This window comes from Diadema antillarum, unplaced genomic scaffold (assembly GCF_040938485.1).
Source record: "Diadema antillarum isolate AM-2024a unplaced genomic scaffold, OU_Dant_1.0 seq00000460_RagTag, whole genome shotgun sequence".
Classification (NCBI taxonomy): Eukaryota; Metazoa; Echinodermata; class Echinoidea; order Diadematoida; family Diadematidae; genus Diadema; species Diadema antillarum.
In genome coordinates, this window is record NW_027271431.1 from 1324505 (window position 1) to 1345800 (window position 21296).

A 21296-nucleotide genomic window follows, 5' to 3' on the forward strand; every position below is an offset into this window, starting at 1 on the left:
TTTCGGGACAGTGTGACGCCAGACTAATATCACATATACGAAGGCAAAGACAAAACTAAGCTAAAAAGACCACAGCTAGACAGTCTCATAGTTGAAATAATTCATGTGCAGTTCCCTGATAACCGAAGCATTGATCCTAAGAACCTGAAAGCTTGCATGCAGCTTACCTGACAACGCAATGATAACGCAAGAGAAAATACATATATATTCACAAATTTGAAAACGTAGTTGATTTCAGGTATATAGGAAAAGGCACACATCAACACATCACGCAGGACCTGATATTTCATACAATGAACTCGTATCTAGTCAGCTGCGACAGGTGGTCGGAGGGAAAAGACTGGTTTGGACAAGCATAGAGCTGAAGCAGGTCTTCTTCCCACACCATATCTAGGACGGCGTTGCATCGTAGACTGCTGGAGCTGAACCACTGGTAGTCCAGAGTAGCAATGTACAGCCTGGAGCCGTACTCGCTTGGGTCATTGGTGTACATCTTCCGAGGTCGCACTCTGCTGCCCCCACCTGTCCCATTTTCCCCTGGTTCATGGTTCTTTTTAGGAGACCATCCCGCCCCAGAATACTCCTCAAAGCACGAGAAGGAAACCTCGTGGCCCTGGGGAGAAATCATACGACAAATTATTGATGGTATCTTTTGGATGGTATTCCTTTCGCGAACACATCAACCATGATAAACAACTATCAATAGAGGTAAATGTAGTCTAAGTGCATATTTTCGTTAATCAGCGCCTCATTAATTGCCACGCCCAGAATCTATTTACACCAACTATATACGACAAGTGTAAATTCGAGTAATGGAAGGAGTATGATGCACTTTCTTTCACTTCAATTCACATCATACTGCGCAGTCAGTTGGGCTTATGAGTGTATAAAGTCGCACCTCCTATCCTAAATGAAAAACAAAAATGATGACTTTTGGCATTTTCATGCAGGAATTTAAAAAAAAAGTATGATTTAGGTCTTGAAGGAGGTCTATGTGATCCTAAATGAGCAGGTACAGCAATGTTTATGTTTACAGTTTAGTTTGATTTCGGGGATTTGGTGACTTTGTTCCACTGACAGAAAAACGCATTTCAAATGGTTAATAATTATGAAAATGTATATATTCTTGGCACAATAAACCAGAGCGTACCACATTTACGTTTACTATACTAATCAATCGAAATCGGGTTAATCCGAAAGTTAACGACTAACGACTAGGAGTAATAATTCTAAGGAAATATTAGCTTTGCACAAATCATTATAATAATTCAACACGAAAGCATAGCTATACGTTTCTCTCATATACATTATACGTTGTGTATTTTTGGTAACTTGACGCAATTGACGCAACAAATCAATAAACAAATCTACAAGCCCGCTCCATCCCTCGCCCTAAACTTTTTGACCAAAAACAAAAACAAAACAGAACAGAACAAGACAACACAAAACAAAACGGACGTCTTGGAAAAAAAAAACCCATTCGTCCTAACATACTGCAACGCCATTGCCAAACAACCCAAAATTCTCAAACAGGGAAAAAATCCGGACGAATCAGCATCACTGTATAAAGAGATAGAAGTTTGCAAACCGACTCCCTCGCACTCGCCGAGACCATTGAGCTATACAGTACTATGACACTCAGCTGACCCCAAAACTGACTACCTATAACGACCCCAACCACAAACAATTTTATATAATGAAAAGCCAAACGCTGCATGCGCCATGGCTTTCGTTCTAAAGCATTGTCAATGACAAAGAAATCCCTATTAGATACAAAATACATTGCAAATCGGACGGGATCACTGATTATCTGATATATCCTGCACATACACACACACACACACACACACACACACACACACACACACACACACACACACACACACACACACAAACGTTTGTAGTTAGGGGACCGTTACTTTCATCACATTAGACCGCATCTGTTCTATTGATTATCATTGAGTTCTGTCTGATATAATGGAGACAAGGGTAATGCTCAGCATCACGAAGATAGGTGTTATGGTTCACATTAATTGACTATGAAAACCAAAAATTTGTGATATACTATGTTCTATAATTGACTATGAGCAGGCAAAATAAAGTAATATAATTTGTTAACACCTTTCGAAATTTAAGTATTGTTTGCTGCACTCCCATCGTATGATAAACAACAGCAGTGATGATCCCGCATCACATTGTAACACTTTAGTCAACAAATTATGAGTCCCTTTATGATAGAACATCCCTGTGATATACAGGACGACTATAAGAACCCAACGATTATTATCTATTCCAGGAGCAATATAATAAAGTACGTTCGATGTAACTTGCAACGTAGTCACTACTAGGAATTTCAATTTGTTTAGCATGATAGACATCATAAGAGGTAACATTAGATTATGTTTATGCGTTGAAGTATTATTGATTTCTGCAAAGGTAATATTTCAGAAGTATATCACTCATATCACATAGATATTTAACAGAATAGATGATATTGTACTGTACGATGCAACCTGTATTGCACTTATTATGACACATTTACAAGTGTCATTTAGACTACGATTGTAATATCGTTCTCTTGGTAGAAACTGATGAAGGTCAGTGGTTTGATTTACGTTATAGCAAGACCTGGGAGAAACGTCCGCATCAAACTAACGTCATTTCATTCACATACATTTGTATGATGTAGATTTACATTATGCTACAAGAGACAAGTTCACATTATTCCTATCATGTCTGCATGCGTGCGGGTGAGTCTACAGATGATGAGGAATACATACGAGGTGGGTCTATAGCCATCAGCAATATCTAACATTACTTGATATTAGAAATTTAGAGAATGAAAGAGAGGGGGCCATTAGAGATATTATTTCAAAGTGTAAATATATACTCTGCAATGACTGAGCTGTTTCTTTTTGTATGTGTGAAGGTGTAGGCCTATACGTAGGGTGGGGGGCGCTTCGGCTTTTGTATCAAACAAAAAGAAGAAAAAGAAGAAAACAAAGGAAAAAAATCAAGAAGAAAAAATATCACTCATATCACATAGATATTCAACAGAATGAATAATCATAATTACATATATTCCCTCATTAACTGATTTGTGTTACCGACTTCTGCTATGCATGATATTTATGTAATCTCACCAAGACTGCCTTGTAGGCACTTTGAAGGCTGGTTGAAGGATGCTGGAAACACCACGGCAAGACATCAAGAAGGCTCTGGGAAAACAGACAAACGGGAGTGCAGAGTTCAGGTCACGTCAAACTCCCCTACAGTTAACTTTGTATGCATTCGCTGTAAGAAATTTGTGCCATTGCATCTAAAGAAACGAATAAGAGAACGGCCTTAGAATGTACTATAAGCAGTCAAAACCAATTAATCGTTTCAGATAAACTGTACAGTACTGGTTGAGGTAAGGGATTCATGTTTTGAACATTTCTAAGTGAGATAATGAGAAACCTCATATGAAATATGAAAGAGCATGTAATTTTAAGAAGGATTCAATGTTTATTTGATGAAAATTGGTTTTGAAATGGCTGAGATATAAAAAAGTGATAATAATAAAAGGCGACAGGCCATAACTTTATTAGGATCTCTTTGTTTCACCTTGTTTTTGGATATCTCATCTATTTCAAAACCGATTTTCATCAAATAAACGTTTGATACCTCTTAGAATTGCATGCTCTTTGACATCATTCTCATAGAGTGGTTTCTGAATATCTCGCTAAATCCTCACCTCGACCAGAACTGTACACACCCTTTAAAGATAACTTATAGATCATCGGAATCCGCCCCCTCCGGTTTTAGCATAGCCAAAAAAGCCCGGCCTGATTAGGGTTAAAGGAGAGCTCCGGATGATTACATATGAACAACTATGAATTTGTTATACCGAGTACAGAGTTTCAGAATTTATAGTAATTGGGTTGAGGAATTAGAATGTTTTCAAAATTTACAACAATTGCAATAAACAAGGATGATGACATGGCAGCCTCACCATAAGAATACATGAGTTGGGGCTCAAGGAAGCAGAACAAAAGAAGATGGCATGCATACATTCTACACAGGTGAACTTGTTAAACAGGTGGTATTGTAATGGAATTACACTGCTACATTTCTGAAATGCATGAGGCTCCTATGTCATCAAGACTGTTCAGTGTAATTTGTTTAAAATTTTTCAGAGTATTGTTTCTCTGCTTAAGGACCACAATAAATTCCTCAAATCTATACATGGAGCTGTCGATTTATGTACTACATGATGTGAGATTATGAAAATCGTCTGGAATGCCTCTTAAAAAAAAAGAATGAAGCGATAGGTCATGAGATTGGTAGGCCCTGGGGTGACGTCACGCAAGTACTGCTCTTCATTGTACACAGACGAAAGCACGCACATCATTTTCATCTCTGAGGAACAGCTACAGTAGGTCAAATGATTTTTATTTTTAGGGAGGGGGTATATATTTTGTCCTTGATTCATACGGTCCACTTTGAAAAAGATATATTTTGTGCAATTCTTTTTACGTTTTTTTATAACATCGTACTACCACTGTGACATTGCAGGGTTTTCATCTAGAAAGGGCAGAACAAAGGAATCAACAAAAAACAATCATTTTTTTTGAACGGGTTGTCTGATTATGTTTTAATACCACAACTAATTCTTTCATCATAGTCTGCAGCGAAATTGTTTTTATAGTCTTATAGAACATCATAACATTGGTTTGAAAAGCTATTCAGTGGAAGGAACGAAACCGACTGATTATTTTTTTTTCTTTAAAATTACCTAGCTCATGAGCATGACACATTATGTATTCCCATATGTTTGATGCAAGGATTTGTTATTTTTTCTGACCTCCATTACTACTGTTACTTAAAGGAGACCTCCGGATGATTTTCATATTTTCATATTTAAACAACGATAAAACATCAATACTGAATTCTGAGTTTCAGAATTTATAGTGACTGGGATGTGGAATAAAAATGTTTTCAAAATTTATAACAAATTGCAATGAACAAGGATGATGACATGGCAGCCTCACCATAAGAATGTATGAGTTCGGATTCAAGGAAACAGAACAAAAGAAGAAGGAATGCATGCATCATACACAGGTGAGCTTGTCAAGCAAGCAGTATTGTAATGTGAGGCTCCTATGTCATCAACACTGTTCAATGTTATTTGTTTAAGATTTTTCAGAGTATTGATTTTTCTACTCAAAGACCACAGTAAATTCCACAAATCAATACATGGAGCTGTCGATTTATGTACTTCATGATGTGAAGTTTTGAAAATCGTCTGGAATGTCCCTTTAATGATGTCACAACTTAATACATCAATAACATATCGCACATTGAGTAGGCCCTATTGTTATCCAAGTCACAACTATTAAAAAGTACGTTAATGGAGAAATAATCAATGACGTGTAATTGAAGGCTATAGTGAACGCCCAAAGGAATGAATAACTGCAATGTTGGTATCTTTAAGCCAGGCTGACACTTGCACGATTCTGTGGCACGCATTGGCACGACTCGAGTCGTGCCAGTGCGCAAACTAGTCGTAAACTGGCGTAAAGTGTGCGTAGACCCGTCGTGACCTGCGTGCCATGTCGGGACGAGAATTTTGAATTGTTCAAAATTTTGGTCACGACTTGCCACGACAAAATCGTGGCCAAAAGTCGTGCAAGTGTCAGCCTGGCTTTACTTGCAAATCATGGCTCCATTTCAGGCGTTGAATGCGAGTCTTATATTTGCGTATGCCGGACTAGAACAAGTCAATGGGGTTTCACATGACCCGTGCCAGTAGAAATAGCATAGTGTAGGCCTTATATAGAGTCTTTTTTCGCAGTTTCTGAGCTGTATTTATTTCCTCTCTTTGACCCGAATTCGTTAAGGTGACACAAGTGGAACCATGGTTTAAACCATGGACACTTTGTATGGAGCGCCAAGTGTCGCATGGCCTATTTCGTTACGAAATCAATCATTTCGTCGACAAAATGACCATTTCGTCGACGAAATGTTCATTATTTGTTTGGTTCATTTTGTTAACGAAATGACTGATTTCGTAACGAAATAGTCCATGCGACACTTAGCGCTCCATACAAATTGTCCATGGTTAAGGGCTCACACCTGTATATGAAATGGAATGTCCCTGACCGCTTCACAAAATCGTACCAAAGATACCAAGATAAATGAAAAAAAAGAACAATTAAAGATCAGAAATGCAGTTTGGCAAAAAACTGAATAGCTGCAGATATTAAGTATGAATTCCTCGACAAACTGCATTTTGGTTGAAAGATGAAACCTTTTCTCATGGAATTTGAAGGGACTATATTGGGTGCATGTACAGAAAATAGGCGATTTTTTTTTTTTTTTTTGGTGAAAAGAACTCGTACAGAGTTTGAACTGAAGAACCCGCCTTGAAAATTTGATGGATGAAAGGGTATATTTCACTTATCCAGGTTAGTGAAGATGAAATACCTAATTTCTCCCAGCTATTTTACAGATTTTTTTTTTCTAATTTTGAATTTTAACGCACATCTATATGGGAAAATTTACCCGTGTGAGCCCTTTAAACCATGGTTTTTATTGTACCACCTTCGTGAATTCGGGCCTTACTATCTACAGCGTACACGAGTATGAGTGTGTACACAGGGGCCATGTATGGGGAGGGGAGGGACGGACACACACACACACAACAAAAACCCAACGCAACACAACGAATATCAGAGGCTTCGGCTGATGATATTTATTATTGTCAATCAACCTTCCGCGACCTCTGTATGGTACTTGAATTGTGTGTGTATTGTGTCCATGCGATATCTGTTTCTACTGGCGATCGATCAACAAAAGAACTGCGTGGTAGCTCTATGGATCAACCAGGGAGGTGCTGTAAGATCAACAATGCACACGTAGGCCTATAAACTGGTTATTGTGCTAAGCTATGTGATTTCTTCATAATACAGTTGGCATACTATGTACGACCAGGGAGCTGTTGTAGCGCCATGGTACAACAAACTCTGCGTACATTGTGCTGCCATTGAAAAACGAGTTTGTTTGCTTTCTTCGAAGAAGCTTTTCTGCAGTTACTTTAAAATAAATGTTAACAATGATAGTGTGATATATAAAAAGTAAAATGATCAGATCGTAAAGAAATTACACAGTTAACGATATTCAATACAAGTAAAAATAAAATGATGTAAATGGTGTAAAATTGGACACAAAAATAAAATCGTACGGTATTATGAGTGAGCTGAGTGCGAATCTGGATGATGCAACTTTTACATTCTTGAGGATTAAGATACTCATGATGGCCACCAAAAAACTGAAATTCCCATTTCCTTTGCAACGGTGAAAAATTGGAAAATTTGAAGGTCTCAACCTTTTTCGGAGGTGCTGAATCCGAATCTGGATTAAGCAACTCCGTGAGTTTTTGAGATATCCAAAATGGCCGTCGAAATCTAAATTTTGAAATAGGTATTTCCTTATAAAATTTGAATGAATTGGAAATGAATTGATGGTTTTCCCTTTTTCGAGGGTGCTGAATCCGAATCAGGTTGATACAAGTCTTGCATTGTTGAGATTTTTGAGATATTGAAGATGGCGGCCAAAAACCTCAAGGATGCAAGAGTTTCATCATCCAGATTCGGATTCAGCTCCCTCGAAATAGGGTGAAACCATCGAAAAACATTGGGTGGACGGTAAAACAAGGTTAGGCCCAAAATTTGACTTTGGCACCCGGACTAATATGAAACTAGACAAACAGTATTCTCGGCTTGAAGTGAAGTTAGGAAATTCTTTTTTCAGCAGTATAAAGCTGTCGATTTATGGAATAGTTTTCCTGAATATGTCAACTCAGCAACCATAGTTTTAATGATAGATTAGACAAATACTGGTCTAAAACCATGATTAGCTTAATGAACCATTTGGCCTATTATTTTGCTCATACACCTTTGTCCTTTCCCACACACTCAACTTGACAAGTCCCCAGAAAATGTATAGACATGGGGATTGAAGCTTTGATCGATGAACGGGCATTGTACTAAATCATCGTTGGATTAGAAAGAAGGATTCACATGATTTAATTCATTATCTGATACCATATTACAGTAATTTGTTGTTAGAAATTAATTAGAATCATTTCGTTTGGAACTAATTACTAATCAGTCTATTGCGGTAGATTGTTCTCTAAACATTGAAAATGCCAGTTTGCTTCAGGTACATACGAGCACAAACACCATTATGCCATTAAAAGCAACAACAAAGCAAACAAAATAATTTGCTTTGATCACCCGATGCACGCTTGAAAACGAGAAGCCCAAACAAAGATGCTATCTTGGGTGTTTGTTTTTATTTTAATGAGTGCTTGTTGACTGCAAAACTAAGAATGGCTTAATATCAGTTTAAAGCCCGTGGACTTACCAAATCTACTATACATAATGCATGTGTAATATAATTTTCAATTTCCAGCCTTAGGGGGATGTGTCAAAGAAAGTAGTTCAGTGGAATTTTTATTAATAAAAAAGCACGAATTTTAATTTTGTCAGACGGTGCAAATTATACTTTGCTATACATCATATCATATTCATACATTATATTATTATGTATTTTTAAACTATTATATAATTACATCAAAATTCAAATCCGAATTTGCTCGAAAATGAGTGTTTTATCATTGGTTTCAAAATTGTAATAGGACATTAAAAAATGCTATGAAGAAGAAAAATATAAAAACCTACACACACGCTAAGTCCTATGTTTTAGTCATATCCAAATATAGGCCTATCGGGTTTTCTTATCAACAGGTAATTGGATGAAAGATTAGTTTCCCAAGGGCACAGATACGACCGTTAGGAAAATGTAGAGAGAAATTTACAAAATGTCTTTTTTTTTAAGAGTGTACATTTCCTCGATTTGCCACTTATTCCCCTACCTTCAGAAAGAGGCATGCCAAGTGTTTTTTTTTTTATTATGCGATAAAAGTGAAAATATGTTGAATTTTCTTTATGGTTTCTGTATATCGTTCTACACATGTGACATCACAAACTTTAGTAGTCTTCTCATCCAGCAGTGACTAAGCAGAAACGTCAAAAATTCATAACTTTTGAACAGATTGTCCGATTTTCCTCAAACTCTCACTGATGTGTTCTACTAATATTGCTGCATTCACTCAATCCACATGTCTATCAAGGTGGATTTGTCCTTTAATAAAAAGCTGTCGGAACAAAAAACAAACCACTATACACTTTGTTCATGAAATTCATGTAATACATTATATATACACGTGTGTGTGTGTGTGTGTCTGTGTGTTGTGTCTGTGTGTGCGTGCGTGCGTGTCTATGTCTATTCCATGTTGGCATTTTGAGAAAACCAATGATCACATCGTCATTCATAGACGCTGCTTTCGTTCATCCTGACAATTTCCAAAATAGTGATAAAAAGTTCCAAATGAGTTTAAAGTATCAAAAGATAGCCATATGTTTGGTTTACGAACACAATTGTACCCACAGGCAGCTGAAGCTTTATCGTTTCTAAAATAACCTTCTGCTGAGGTGATAAGTGTAAAATCATTTATTGAATGTGAATCTTGTCTTTGACACAGTTTGAAAAAATGCAAGTCCAATTCGAGGACAATGCAAGTGATCTTTAAAACCAATATGTAAATCATTCTGCTCTCTCTCTCTCTCTCTCTCTCTCTCTCTCTTCTCTTTCTCAATCTCTTTACACTTTATATACCTCGTTTAGTTCATCATTCTCAGTCGTGTATTCCCTAACGAGCTTTTCTCCATCGACGTTTAGTTTCCCATCATGCAACAGTTGATATCCGGTCATATTTGGCTCCTGGTTGAAGTCACCACACAGGATATGAGGCTGGTAGATACCTCCAGCGAACTCAATAAGAGCGTTGATGGCAAGACCAGCCTGCACGTTGACAAAGATAGCAATATGATAGCTATTAGTACTATTCCTCGCAATCTGTCCTTGAACTTTGTCTACGCTTTGACTTTCTTTTTCAGAATGGAAAATTACCAACTATTAACTCAGCATTACAGTTAAATGCCCAAAGTCAAATCCGTTATTACTCTGGTCAAAATTTTTGACTCACTCTAATGTATGGCTTTCTATACATTATGTTTATACCTCTGCTCTATTTCTTAAGCACTTTAACGTTCCCAGTTTGACAAATTCTATAATTTGTAAGTTTACAAATTGTAAATTTACAAATTCTATAATTTGTAAGTAATTTCACTTCGTAGGTTGAATGGATGAAAGGTGACATATTTAGCCTTGTCTATTAACACTTAAGTTTGAAATAATAATCCTCACAATCGTCTCACCTGTCACATAACGATTGAGTACCACATTCAGTGACAGTATATCCCAGGAATCTGGCATACTTTGTAAGCATTAAGATTATAAGAATAAAGCTAACTTGTGTTCTTCACATTTTTTCTGAGGCTTTACCTCTTAAAACATAATACAAATTTGTCTAGATGCTTCTTATCACACGCCAAAAAAAAGTGAAAGCAAAAAGAAACAAAAAGTAATCACAGAATGGAATACAAACTCCTTGCAAATCACATTTCACTCTGATAATTTAGGCAGTCGGTTTAAAAACAGTATTATGCGGATAGCTCGGATTTTTTTAACATCTGAAAATGTTATAACTCTATATAATGCATTTATTAGCGATTACTCCTTAATGGAGAGTTACAGAAAAAAGAAATGTACTCCTAGCTGCATCATTCACTCCCCACAATACAGAACCCACCCATCCCCCCCCCCAAAAAAAAGACCCTTACAGTATTCAGTCAAAAGAAATAGTGAAGGAAAATAGCCTCCTATATTACACCTGTAAAGAAATGATGTCCATGTTCTTGAAGTCATCAAACAAGAGATGCGTATTCCCAATTGAGACGATCCGTTTGGTGCATGCATCTTGAAGCTTGGTAAGAATCACCAGATGCTCACGATCAGTGTAGGCAAGCACTCTTTCTTGCAAAGATTGGGACAGGTTCGCCTTTTGACATTCCTTGGATCAAAAACCAGCAGGATAATCTATTTTTGGTTATGCTGCTAATTGCAATCCAACTTTGTTCCGCCCTCTTAGTTGGCAACGGTATATGACTTGCTTAAAAAATGTTGAAGCATGATACTCTCGCCTTTCAAAGAAGCTTGCATCTGAGGTAGCAATCTACGTATATAATCCAAATAATTTAATTATTGCACAACATTTTTCCTACAGACAAAAGTGAAGCCTATATTGAAGCCTATTTTTCAACCTTATAGTGTCACGTAGAAACCCAAAGGTGCATTTTCTTATGATTCTTGAAAATATTCGTCACTGTTTATACTTATGACTATAAAATAGCAAACTTTGTGCACAAAAAGGCACTGCATTGTCGCAATTGGCATAAGGGAAACGTTCACAGATAGCGTGGCTTCTATGAAACAACATTTGTCATGCATGGTAAATTAATGATGATGTCATGGCTGAAATCCAACATGCTTACAGAATCCACTTTGACATGCCCAGCAGAGTGATGGTCGTTACCCCAACCCCTCTTCCTCTAAATACGTATGTGAGGACCATTATTTTTGATAGCTTGAACACAATCACCTCTCACCTTTTAGGAGACACAACACCACAAGGAGTATACTGTATTCAAACAAGAGACCCGCGGGTCTAGCGCTCACCTGAGTATCGCAAGTTCACCTTTCACGCAGTCACTAATCTAAATTAAAATTTGACCAGGCATTCTCAAGTAGAAGATGAAAATGTACAATAAGGGCCCAATTTTTTTAAGATTCCTTAATTTGGGGGGATTGGGGCCCCTGGGGCCCTCTGGGTGGGGCATGGTGCCCATTTTGATAAATTGAGATCCTGACCCCCTGGGGATGCTACCTGCCAAGTTTGACAAAAATCCATCATGAGGTTTTCAGGAAGAAGATGAAAATGTACAATTCAGGCCCCCATTTGGACCCTTCCAACCACCCCCCCCCCCCTACCCAAGAGGGGCACCCCTGGATCTCCTATGAACAAACTTGAAACTACAGTCATTAATGTACTCACTCATAATATTATCTCAGCTCTATAACTTCTGATTCTAGAGAAGATTTATAAAGATTCCTTCATTTGGGGGGTTTGGGACCCCTGGGGGCCCCCTGGGTTGGGCATGGTGCCCATTTTAACAAATTGAGATCCTAACCCCCTAGGGATGCTACCTGCCAAGTTTGGTGAAAATGGGTCATGGGGTTTTCAAGAAGAAGATAAAAATGTACAATTTAGGCCCCATTAGGACCCCTCCTCACCCCCTCCCCTGGGTCCCAAGGGGGGCACCCCTGATTCTGCCATGAACAAACTTGAAACTACAGTCATCAATGTACTAACTCATAGTATTAACTTAGCTCTATCACTTCTGGTTCTAGAGAAGAAGATTTTTGCGGATTCCTTAATTTTGGGGGGTTTGGGCCCCCTGGGGGCCCCCTAGGTGGGGCATGGTGCCCATTTTAACAAATTGAGTTCCTAACCCCCTAGGGATGCTACCTGCCAAGTTTGGTGAAAATGGGTCATGGGGTTCTCAAGAAGAAGATGAAAATGTACAATTTAGGCCCCATTAGAACCCTTCCCCACCCCCCTCCCCTGGGTCCCAAGGGGGGCACCCCTGATTCTGCCATGAACAAACTTGAAACTACAGTCATCAATGTACTAACTCATAGTATTAACTTAGCTCTATCACTTCTGGTTCTAGAGAAGAAGATTTTTACAGATTCCTTAATTTTGGGGGGTTTGGGGCCCCCTGGGGGCCCCCTGGGTGGGGCATGGTGCCCATTTTAACAAATTGAGTTCCTAACCCCCTAGGGATGCTACCTGCCAAGTTTGATGAAGATCGGTCTTGGGGTTTTCAAGAAGAAGATGAAAATGTAAAAAGTTTACGCACGACGCACGACGGACGACGGACGACGCACGACGGACGACGGACGACGCACGACGCACGACGCACGACGCACGACGCACGACGGACGCCGGACGAAGGGCGATCGCAATAGCTCACTTGAGCCTTTGGCTCAGGTGAGCTAAAAAGGCGAAAGGAAACTTAAAACTGTAGGTTTATGGTGTTGTTTGTGTATCTTTTTCAAAGTTTTAGCTCCGAGAGACTCATGAGCCGATGTGTCATGCTATCGTTACATAGAATTTGGTGAAAAAAGGGGGGGGGGGGCTTTAAGAAGATATTTATTTATCCTGCTATAATCGACATTCCATTCCTTATATACACACTTTCTATGTATGTGACCGGAAGCAAACTTTTTCTGATTAGACGTAATTTTCCCGGAGAAAACGGCATTATTTAGTAAACCAATGTTTGACAGAGATATTTTTCCCATTTGTTTGCCTATACACTTACAGACGAAATGCCTATATACACTTAAATATATCTGCACAATTTCCATGCAGTACATCACCAATTCAAGGTTTACGCACCTGCTTTACCAGCTCATAAAATAGCACGAAACGCTCTTCCACCTTGTGAAATCGCTCCCTCTGGTAGAAGGTGGCCTCCCCTTCCTGAACGCCCTTCACTTTACAAAAGAAGGAGCCAAGGTAGCCTAGGGTGGCCATTGCTGGATTAAGTCGTCCATTAAAGTAATCGATCCCCACCTGTACAGAAGTTTCAACCTTCTTAATAATACGTGGAATAAAAGAACAAAACTCGTGCATACAATGTCAACAGCCTATAATCTAAATCACAGTTCAAACAATTCTTTCTTCATTCTGACAACCCAATCTTCCACCCCATCCCCCCCCCCCCCAAAAAAAAAAAACACCACATAGATTATTTAAGAGAGGAAACGCAATGCTTGTGGTTAAAGATTTTGATTACCTAGACTGTTTTTTGTCTTTGACTGAATTGAGCAATCGTGCAGTCCTATAAGAAAGGTGTACACAGGATAATGCACAAATAAGTGGACATATCATGGAGGCTCGTTATTCCGAAGATTCTCTTTTCCGAAGGCTCGTTAATCCAAAAATCAGGTGTTCGTTATTCCTAAGGTTCGTTTATCCAAAAATGAAATAAAGTTCGTAATTCAAGGAATGAAATAAACTTGATTTAGTGGGGTAGTGACAAAATGCCGTGTTGTTGTACAAGTTACAGAAAAATGGTAGGATGTTACGCAATGAAAATTGAATGAAACACATACACAGACACACACACAAACAAACAAACACACATGATATACATATACTTACTGACGAAATAGAAGGCAACCTTAATTTGTCATATTGTTCTTGGTGCCAAAAAGTGAAGTATTTTTCTCCTCCGTATATGCAACCCTTCATCTTCTTCTACATCATCATTAGCATGAGCCATTCTTCACCACAAACTATTCAAGTTTAGGAATAATGAACCTCATTATATTTTGGGGATTTACAAAACTCATTTCATTTTCGGATTAACGAACCGTATTGCATTTTCGGTTAAATTTACCTTATAATTTGGGTTGATGAATATTGGGAATACAGCAACGAACCGTCGAAAGAAAGCCACGTTAATGTTCGGATTAACGAACCCCTTTTTATTTTAGGTTAACAAACTTCTTTATAGGTATGGGAAATTTGTGTCTTCCACGGAAATAAGCACCTTCGAAATAACGAATGTTATTTCATTTTTGGATTAACGAACCTTCGAAATAACGAATGTTATTTCATTTTTGGTTCAAAGAACCTTCGAAACAACGAATTTTATTTCATTTTTGGATTAACGAACCTTCGAAATAACGCATGTTATTTCATTTTGGGATTAACGAACCTTCGAAACAACGAATGTTATTTCATTTTTGGATTAACAAACTTTCGAAATAACGAATGTTATTTCATTTTTGGTTTAACGAACCTTCGAAACAACGAATGTTATTTCATTTTTAACGGACTAACAAACCTTCGAAATAACGAATGTTATTTCATTTTTGGATTAGCGAACCTTCGAAATAAAGAACATCACGTGACAGATAAAACCGAGGAGTGTGGGAGTTAAATCTGTGATTTAGAATTGAATAAAAAAGAATCGTTACTTTGTAAAATATTATGAAAAATACCCTCCCTCCCCCCCCCCCCCTCCAAAAAAAAATAGAACAAACAAACTTACACTGAGATGGGGATTTTAATGAGCTTTCCAATTTTACTGTCAATGAAAAAAAAAACAACTTAAGAACATTGTCATTCGACCATTTCAATTTTACCATTTTATTGTTCAGGTTTGGCAGAAATTCGGTGATTTTCTATTCAAGTGTATAATGAGCAATTTTGTAATCATCACCCTTCTTCAAAGGTTCATACGGAAGCATTGAAGGAATTATGAAACCCAAATAAGTGTACATCGAGTGAATGCAGCAAAATTAGTCGAATACATCAGCAATGTTCAGGAAACTCGTACGATCCTTTGAAAAGTTGTAAGTTTCAGTACAGTCATCGCTGGGTGAACAGACTATAGTATACAATGTACTAAAGTTCCTTGCGTCACAAAAATGGAAGACGATGTAAAGAGAATATATAGAAAATTCAACAAAATTCATTCTTCATAGAAAGTACACATTCTCTCGAATGAAACTGACACAATAATTATAGTTCGATATTCTCCTCCCTGCTTGCTGGATGAGGTAAGTCAGTACCTTTTTATTGTGCTAGAAAAGTGAAAATATTTTGAATTTCCTCTTTCTTTATATCTTGAAAACGTTACAAAGCGTCCTGGTCTTCTCGTGCAACCATGACTGCATCAACACTTCAAGAATTCATATTATGATTTTTTTTTCAAAGGATTGGTCGATTTCCTTCAAACGTCAGTGATTTGTTGTTGCATACCCTACATTCAGAGTTTCAGACATAATTATGCATGTATTTGTGATTAATTCTTTAGTGTCATTCTTCTTGACAACATTGCGAGATATGTCACCTTGTCAAGTCAATTTGATATATATCCATATTGTTCGTTTGCTTGATTTCATTTCCACCCGTACGAGACAAGACGGCTGGATCGCTGATATTAAAGGGTGTGACAGTTCTGGTCGAGGTGAGGATTTGGTTTTTTTAACGTTTTGCGAGATATTCAGAAACCACTCTATGAGATGTCAAAGAGCATGCAATTCTAAGAGGTATCAAAAGTTTATTTGATGAAAATCGGAAATCCCAAAACAAGGTGAAACAAAGAGATCCTAATAAAAGGCGTGGCCTGTCGCATTTTATGATTATCACTTTTTGGATATCTCAGCCATTTGAAAACCAATTTCATCAAATAAACGTTGAATCCTTCTTAAAATGCTCCTTCATATTTCATAAGAGGTTTCTCATTATCTCACTTAGGAATGTTCAAAACATAAATCCCCACCTCAACCAGTACTGTACAGTCCCTTTAAACTGCATTATCGTACTGCTGATGGTCTTCCATTAGCCTTTTGACAAGGCATCGTGTCAACAGAGTGGACATTTTACATCTCGCCATGACATGTTGGGGAAGTCGACATGGTAAGATATTTTGTCGCCATGACGACATAATCCTTCTTTGGAAGTTGATTTGGTAAGATATCCATGTCACCATGGCGAAATGAACTTTATTCGTGAAGTCGACTTGTCAATTACAAGCATGTCACCATATTTACATAAAACTTTGTGGGGGAAATAGATTACTGATAAGATTTTTTTCGTCATTTATGACGACATGATTTTTTTTTTCCTTCATGAAGTCAACTCGCAAGATATTGTGGTCTATTTCAACAAAACGACATAATATTTTTGGAAGAACATTAACCCTGTAAGATAACTCATCTCGCTTTGTCGACTAACAAAGGTTGAATATAATGATAAGTCAAATATCTTTACATGTCGACTTGATAAGAAGAAATATCTCGCCAGGTTGTCAATTCATTAAAATTGTTAACTCTTCAGGCCAGAAAATACACAACCAGACCCGAGTTGGTTTTCTAGTTATAACCGGGTATTAAACTTTACCATCTCTGGCGCATCCATACCTCTTGAAAGCAAATGACATCAGGTTTATGGTAACGGATTTCTGCCATAAGCTGGCGATGCCTGTCGGCCATCTTGAAGCAATCCCTCGGACAGTATGGATACCAATCTTCCTTCACATGGCAGTCGGCTAGAATGTTGTAGTTCATGACTGTGAAAGAATCTAGGTTGTCCACGCTGTTTCCAATTTGACAACTATCGGTCCAGACCCAATCTCTGCGCAGTTTAATGTCAATTTCGCTGTTCATGCTGTTTGAAATTCCTGTGTCCTGTTGGAGGAAAAATATATCTATATAATTCTACATCATTACTGCTTTCAGTTAAATTTTTGAGCTAGAACATTGGCCCGGGTAATAGGCCCTACAACATCGACATTGAGATTATCTCGGATTTTATTCAACTTTCGAATGACAGCATCTTAACTGACTACAGTGTATAAGGTTACAGCTATGACACTGTCATTGACGTGTCTAGGCCATGGAGACGAGTGTTTGCGGTTCAAAAGTCGATTGAAGACTTTGACAAGTTTCTTTCTTGTTGCTATCTTCCCAGTCTTCGATAACTTGTAAATTTGTATTTCTACTCCGCAATTTAGTCTCTCGGTTGCCAAGGCAGTAATTTTTTTTAAACCAGATTGTTTGATTGTATTAATGAATGAAATATACGTACAATACACATTGGATGTACTACTGCACACCCAGGGATACACACACAGTTATACCTGCGTTCTTGACACACAAAGAAAAAAAAAACGTCAAAAAAAAAAAGGTCAACGTTTATATGCTGTATTAGTTGCGTCTCAAAAAGGTGTTCCTGGAAAACTGCATTTTTACACACATACATAATGCAAAAAGGAATTGGTTACACATGTTTTATTTGGAAAAGCCAAATTTCACTCAAATGTCTCCCGATGGATAGAGCTCTTTGTAAAGAGAATTTTTACACACTGTTCTCCTGACGGAGTGATTGTGATAATACTAGTAAAGCATAAGCGTCATTTACATGCACCCGAACAATAAATATGGCTGCATTACCACCGAACGTTTAGGAGTCGAAAAGAAAAAACTGCTGAACCCTGAACAGAGTAGGGCCTATAACGTGCCTAAGTTCGGTACACATAACGGTTTTCGCGCTATAGTTCCAAAATAGATGAAGTCTTGTGTGTATCTTTTGGAACATTGTGTGTCAATAAAATGACATTCTAAATGCATATTTAAGATATAAAAATCATAGAAGAAATTTTGCCCCAAACAATGTTTTTTATGTTACCTTCTTTGGTGCCATGATTGGTGTACAGCGCGTCCTTGATTGATACACACCCAATGTCATGATTTGTATGCGCTGTATAGTACAACTCATAAGAATCATGTAGCTGTACCAATCAGCCAATCATGGCGCAGCGCTGTCCGGAGGCACTGCTGACAATAAACGTTTTATGTAAATATCTCTGTGAGCTCACTAGTCATCAGTAATCTGGCTGCTGTTGACTGAACATTTTATGATACGACCAACTTCACTTGCACAAAAGATGACTACTAGTATTCACCATTCAGTGCGCAACAACTGGTAAATAGCGGTCTAAAATGAAGACCGCGTCTCTTAACTCGCCTGCTAATTTCCAGCTTGAAATCTATAGTTTGGCAGATGTCATGAAGATCAAAAACTTTTTGTGAAGCTTTACTGGTCTTTGCTGACCTGTTTACTGTGAATCTTAAGAGAAAACAGGCTTCATCTTTCAAACATGATATACATACAGGCTATATATGAATTATTTACTAGCTTCAGAAGTGTGTCAAAGAATACCAGGCCTAGTTATAGGCTGTACCAATCATGGCAGGGGCCGCGGAAGCGGGGGCTGCAGCCCCCCACACTTTTGGATCGTGAAAAAAAAAATCAAAGAAAAAAAAAGAAAGAAAGGGGAAAATCGGGGGAAAATCACATTACCCGAATTTCTCACAAAAAGTGTGCTTCAGATCGCTTTATCTTGATTTCAAAAACGCAAAAGCTCCGTCGATTGGGAGAGGGCATCCCCCTCCCACACTCTCCCCCTCTACCTCATTAGACTTTGTACATACACACAGATGATGTACACGCGGAATAAGAGCTAAATGCCGTGATTTTGCTATTGTATTAACACTTTCCTGAAAAAATCTAAATTATTTCCGTAAATATATATTTTTTTAGGGGGGGGGGGGCTGGGAGAGCTAGAAAAAAATCCAAGCATTGAACCAAAAGTTTGCACCAGATCGCTGAATTCAGGTCTGAAAATGTAAAATTACCTTCGTGTAGGAGGAGAAATATCCCTTTTGTATATACACTCTCGTGAGCATGTCTTTTCTGTTTGATTGCTTAATAGACAACATTCATGAAATTAATTGTAACAATAAATTTATACAAGAAGTTTATTCATATGCTACCACTTTATAGGCAAATTGTTCAATAATAATCCACACCAAAATATCCTGCTATACCTTAAACAAGCAATAGGCTTGATTATTGTAATGGGCTATTGTTTGGTTTACCAGATTCACAGATAACCAAGCTTCAGCGTGTGCAGAATGCATGTGCGAGACTTGTGTCCAGTTCGTCAAAATTTTCACATATTACACCTGTTTTGAAGAAGTTACATTGGTTGCCAGTAAGACAGAGAATTGTATTTAAAATTTTGATACTCGTTTATAAAGTATTGCATGGTCAAGTACCTGGTTATTTATCAGAATTGATATCAATGAAATCACACTCATATTCTCATAATTTACGAAGTACACAGGATAAGTTGCTTTTAAAGCAATCTCACTTAAAAACGAAAGTAACTTTAGGGGACTGTGCCTTCAGCTGTGCTGCTCCAAAACTTTGGAATAAATTACCTGAGAAACTGAGGAAGGCATCATCACTTGTTGTCTTCAAATATTTATTGAAGACTTATCTTTTTTCAGAAGCCTTTGATTAATTTGTTATTTATTTTTCGTGTGTCTAATCAGTGACAGGAGCTCTGTTACATCACAGCGCAGTAGAGTATATTTACATAGAAGCTGCGCTATACAAATTTCTCTAATTATTATTATTAAACAAGTGGGGCCGTTTCAAGTCGATAAAAGACGGAAAACATGCATCAAAATGGACCATTTACAACATAAAAATGCAAAAAGTTCTCACCGTGGGAGGGGGAACACCCCCTCCCACACCCTTCCCCCGTTCCCTAAGCTCGCTCGGGCTCGGTTGCTTCGCTCGGGCTCGGTTGCTTCGCTCCCTGGCATAGTAGCCACCGCCCTTCCAATATCACAAGATCATTATCCAGGCTACGCCGGTACGTGTAAGCGGGGATTTCAAGTATTTATAGGCAAATTGTTCAATAATAATCCACGTCAAAATATCCTGCTACCTTAAACAAGTGGGGCCGTTTCAAGTCGATAAAAGACGGAAAACATGCATTAGATTGCACCATTTACAACATAAAAATGCAAAAAGTTCTCACCGTGGGAGGGGGAACATCCCCTCCCACACCCTCCCCCCCCCCCCCCTTCCCTCCGCTCGCTCGGGCTCGGTCGCTTGGCTCCCTCGCATAGTAGGCCTAACCGCCGCCCTCCCAAGGAAGATCATTATCCAGGCTACGCCGGTGCGTCTAAGCGGGGGGGGGGGGGGGGGGGGGGGGGGGGTGGAGGGGGGGGGGTTGACCTTGATACCCCCCCCCCCGGCTGCGCAACCCCCCCCCCAAAAAAAAAAAACAAACAAACAAACAAACTGAAAAACGTTCCGAGGCCCCTGCATGGCGCTGTACCAATCACGGGGACGTTACTCTTTGTCTTATTTTTGATAAATCATTGTCACAAGGAATTGTGCTTGTACAAGTTAGAAGTAGCTAAGGTAGAGATAATAATTAGAATCTTATAAATTACAGACCAACAGCTCTTTTACCAATCTTTTGAAGATCTTAGAAAAACTATAGTCTCCAAGCGTTTAATTATATGATTGCTTATTCTGCTCCTGCAACAGTTTGGTTTCTGTAAACGTGGGTGTTTTTAATTTGTTATATTCTATCATGAAATTGTTTGATAAATGAAAGTTTTGCTTAAAAATTTTTCAAGATCAAGTCAAAGGCATTTGACACCTTAGACCACACCATGCGTTTGTGTAAACTTGAGCGCTATGTAGTGCGTGGAATAGCATTATCATGTTTTAAGTGCTGCTTACTAAAACGATCACAGCATGTGGTGGTCGATGGTGTCAAATTGCAATCTGGTTACATCCAGTATGGTGTGCCATAAGGGTCAGTGCTTGGTCCTTTTTT

The 21296-nt window shown here is 38.3% G+C and overlaps 1 protein-coding gene across 1 annotated transcript; it reads right to left on the bottom strand.

The window, feature by feature from the left end:
* Positions 1 to 286: 286 nt before the first annotated feature.
* LOC139733068 (uncharacterized) lies at positions 287 to 17256 on the bottom strand. Its single transcript, XM_071643909.1, has 6 exons — positions 17011 to 17256; positions 13472 to 13648; positions 10841 to 11020; positions 9724 to 9909; positions 3144 to 3218; positions 287 to 613 (listed from the first exon to the last, which is right to left on the bottom strand). Exons 1-6 carry the CDS (start codon positions 17254 to 17256, stop codon positions 287 to 289), a joined length of 1191 nt encoding a protein of 396 aa, XP_071500010.1.
* Between the last annotated feature and the right edge of the window lie 4040 nt (positions 17257 to 21296).

Bases quoted from the DNA above. Each gene is read 5' to 3' on its own strand.
- LOC139733068 (XM_071643909.1), bottom strand. From the start codon at position 17,256: ATGAACAGCGAAATTGACATTAAACTGCGCAGAGATTGGGTCTGGACC. The intron at 11,021-13,471 runs GTGCGTAAACCT...TTTTGATCCAAG, and splicing joins TTTATGAGCTGGTAAAGCAG to GAATGTCAAAAGGCGAACCT. The intron at 9,910-10,840 runs GTGTAATATAGG...GTCAACGTGCAG, and splicing joins TGGACATCATTTCTTTACAG to GCTGGTCTTGCCATCAACGC.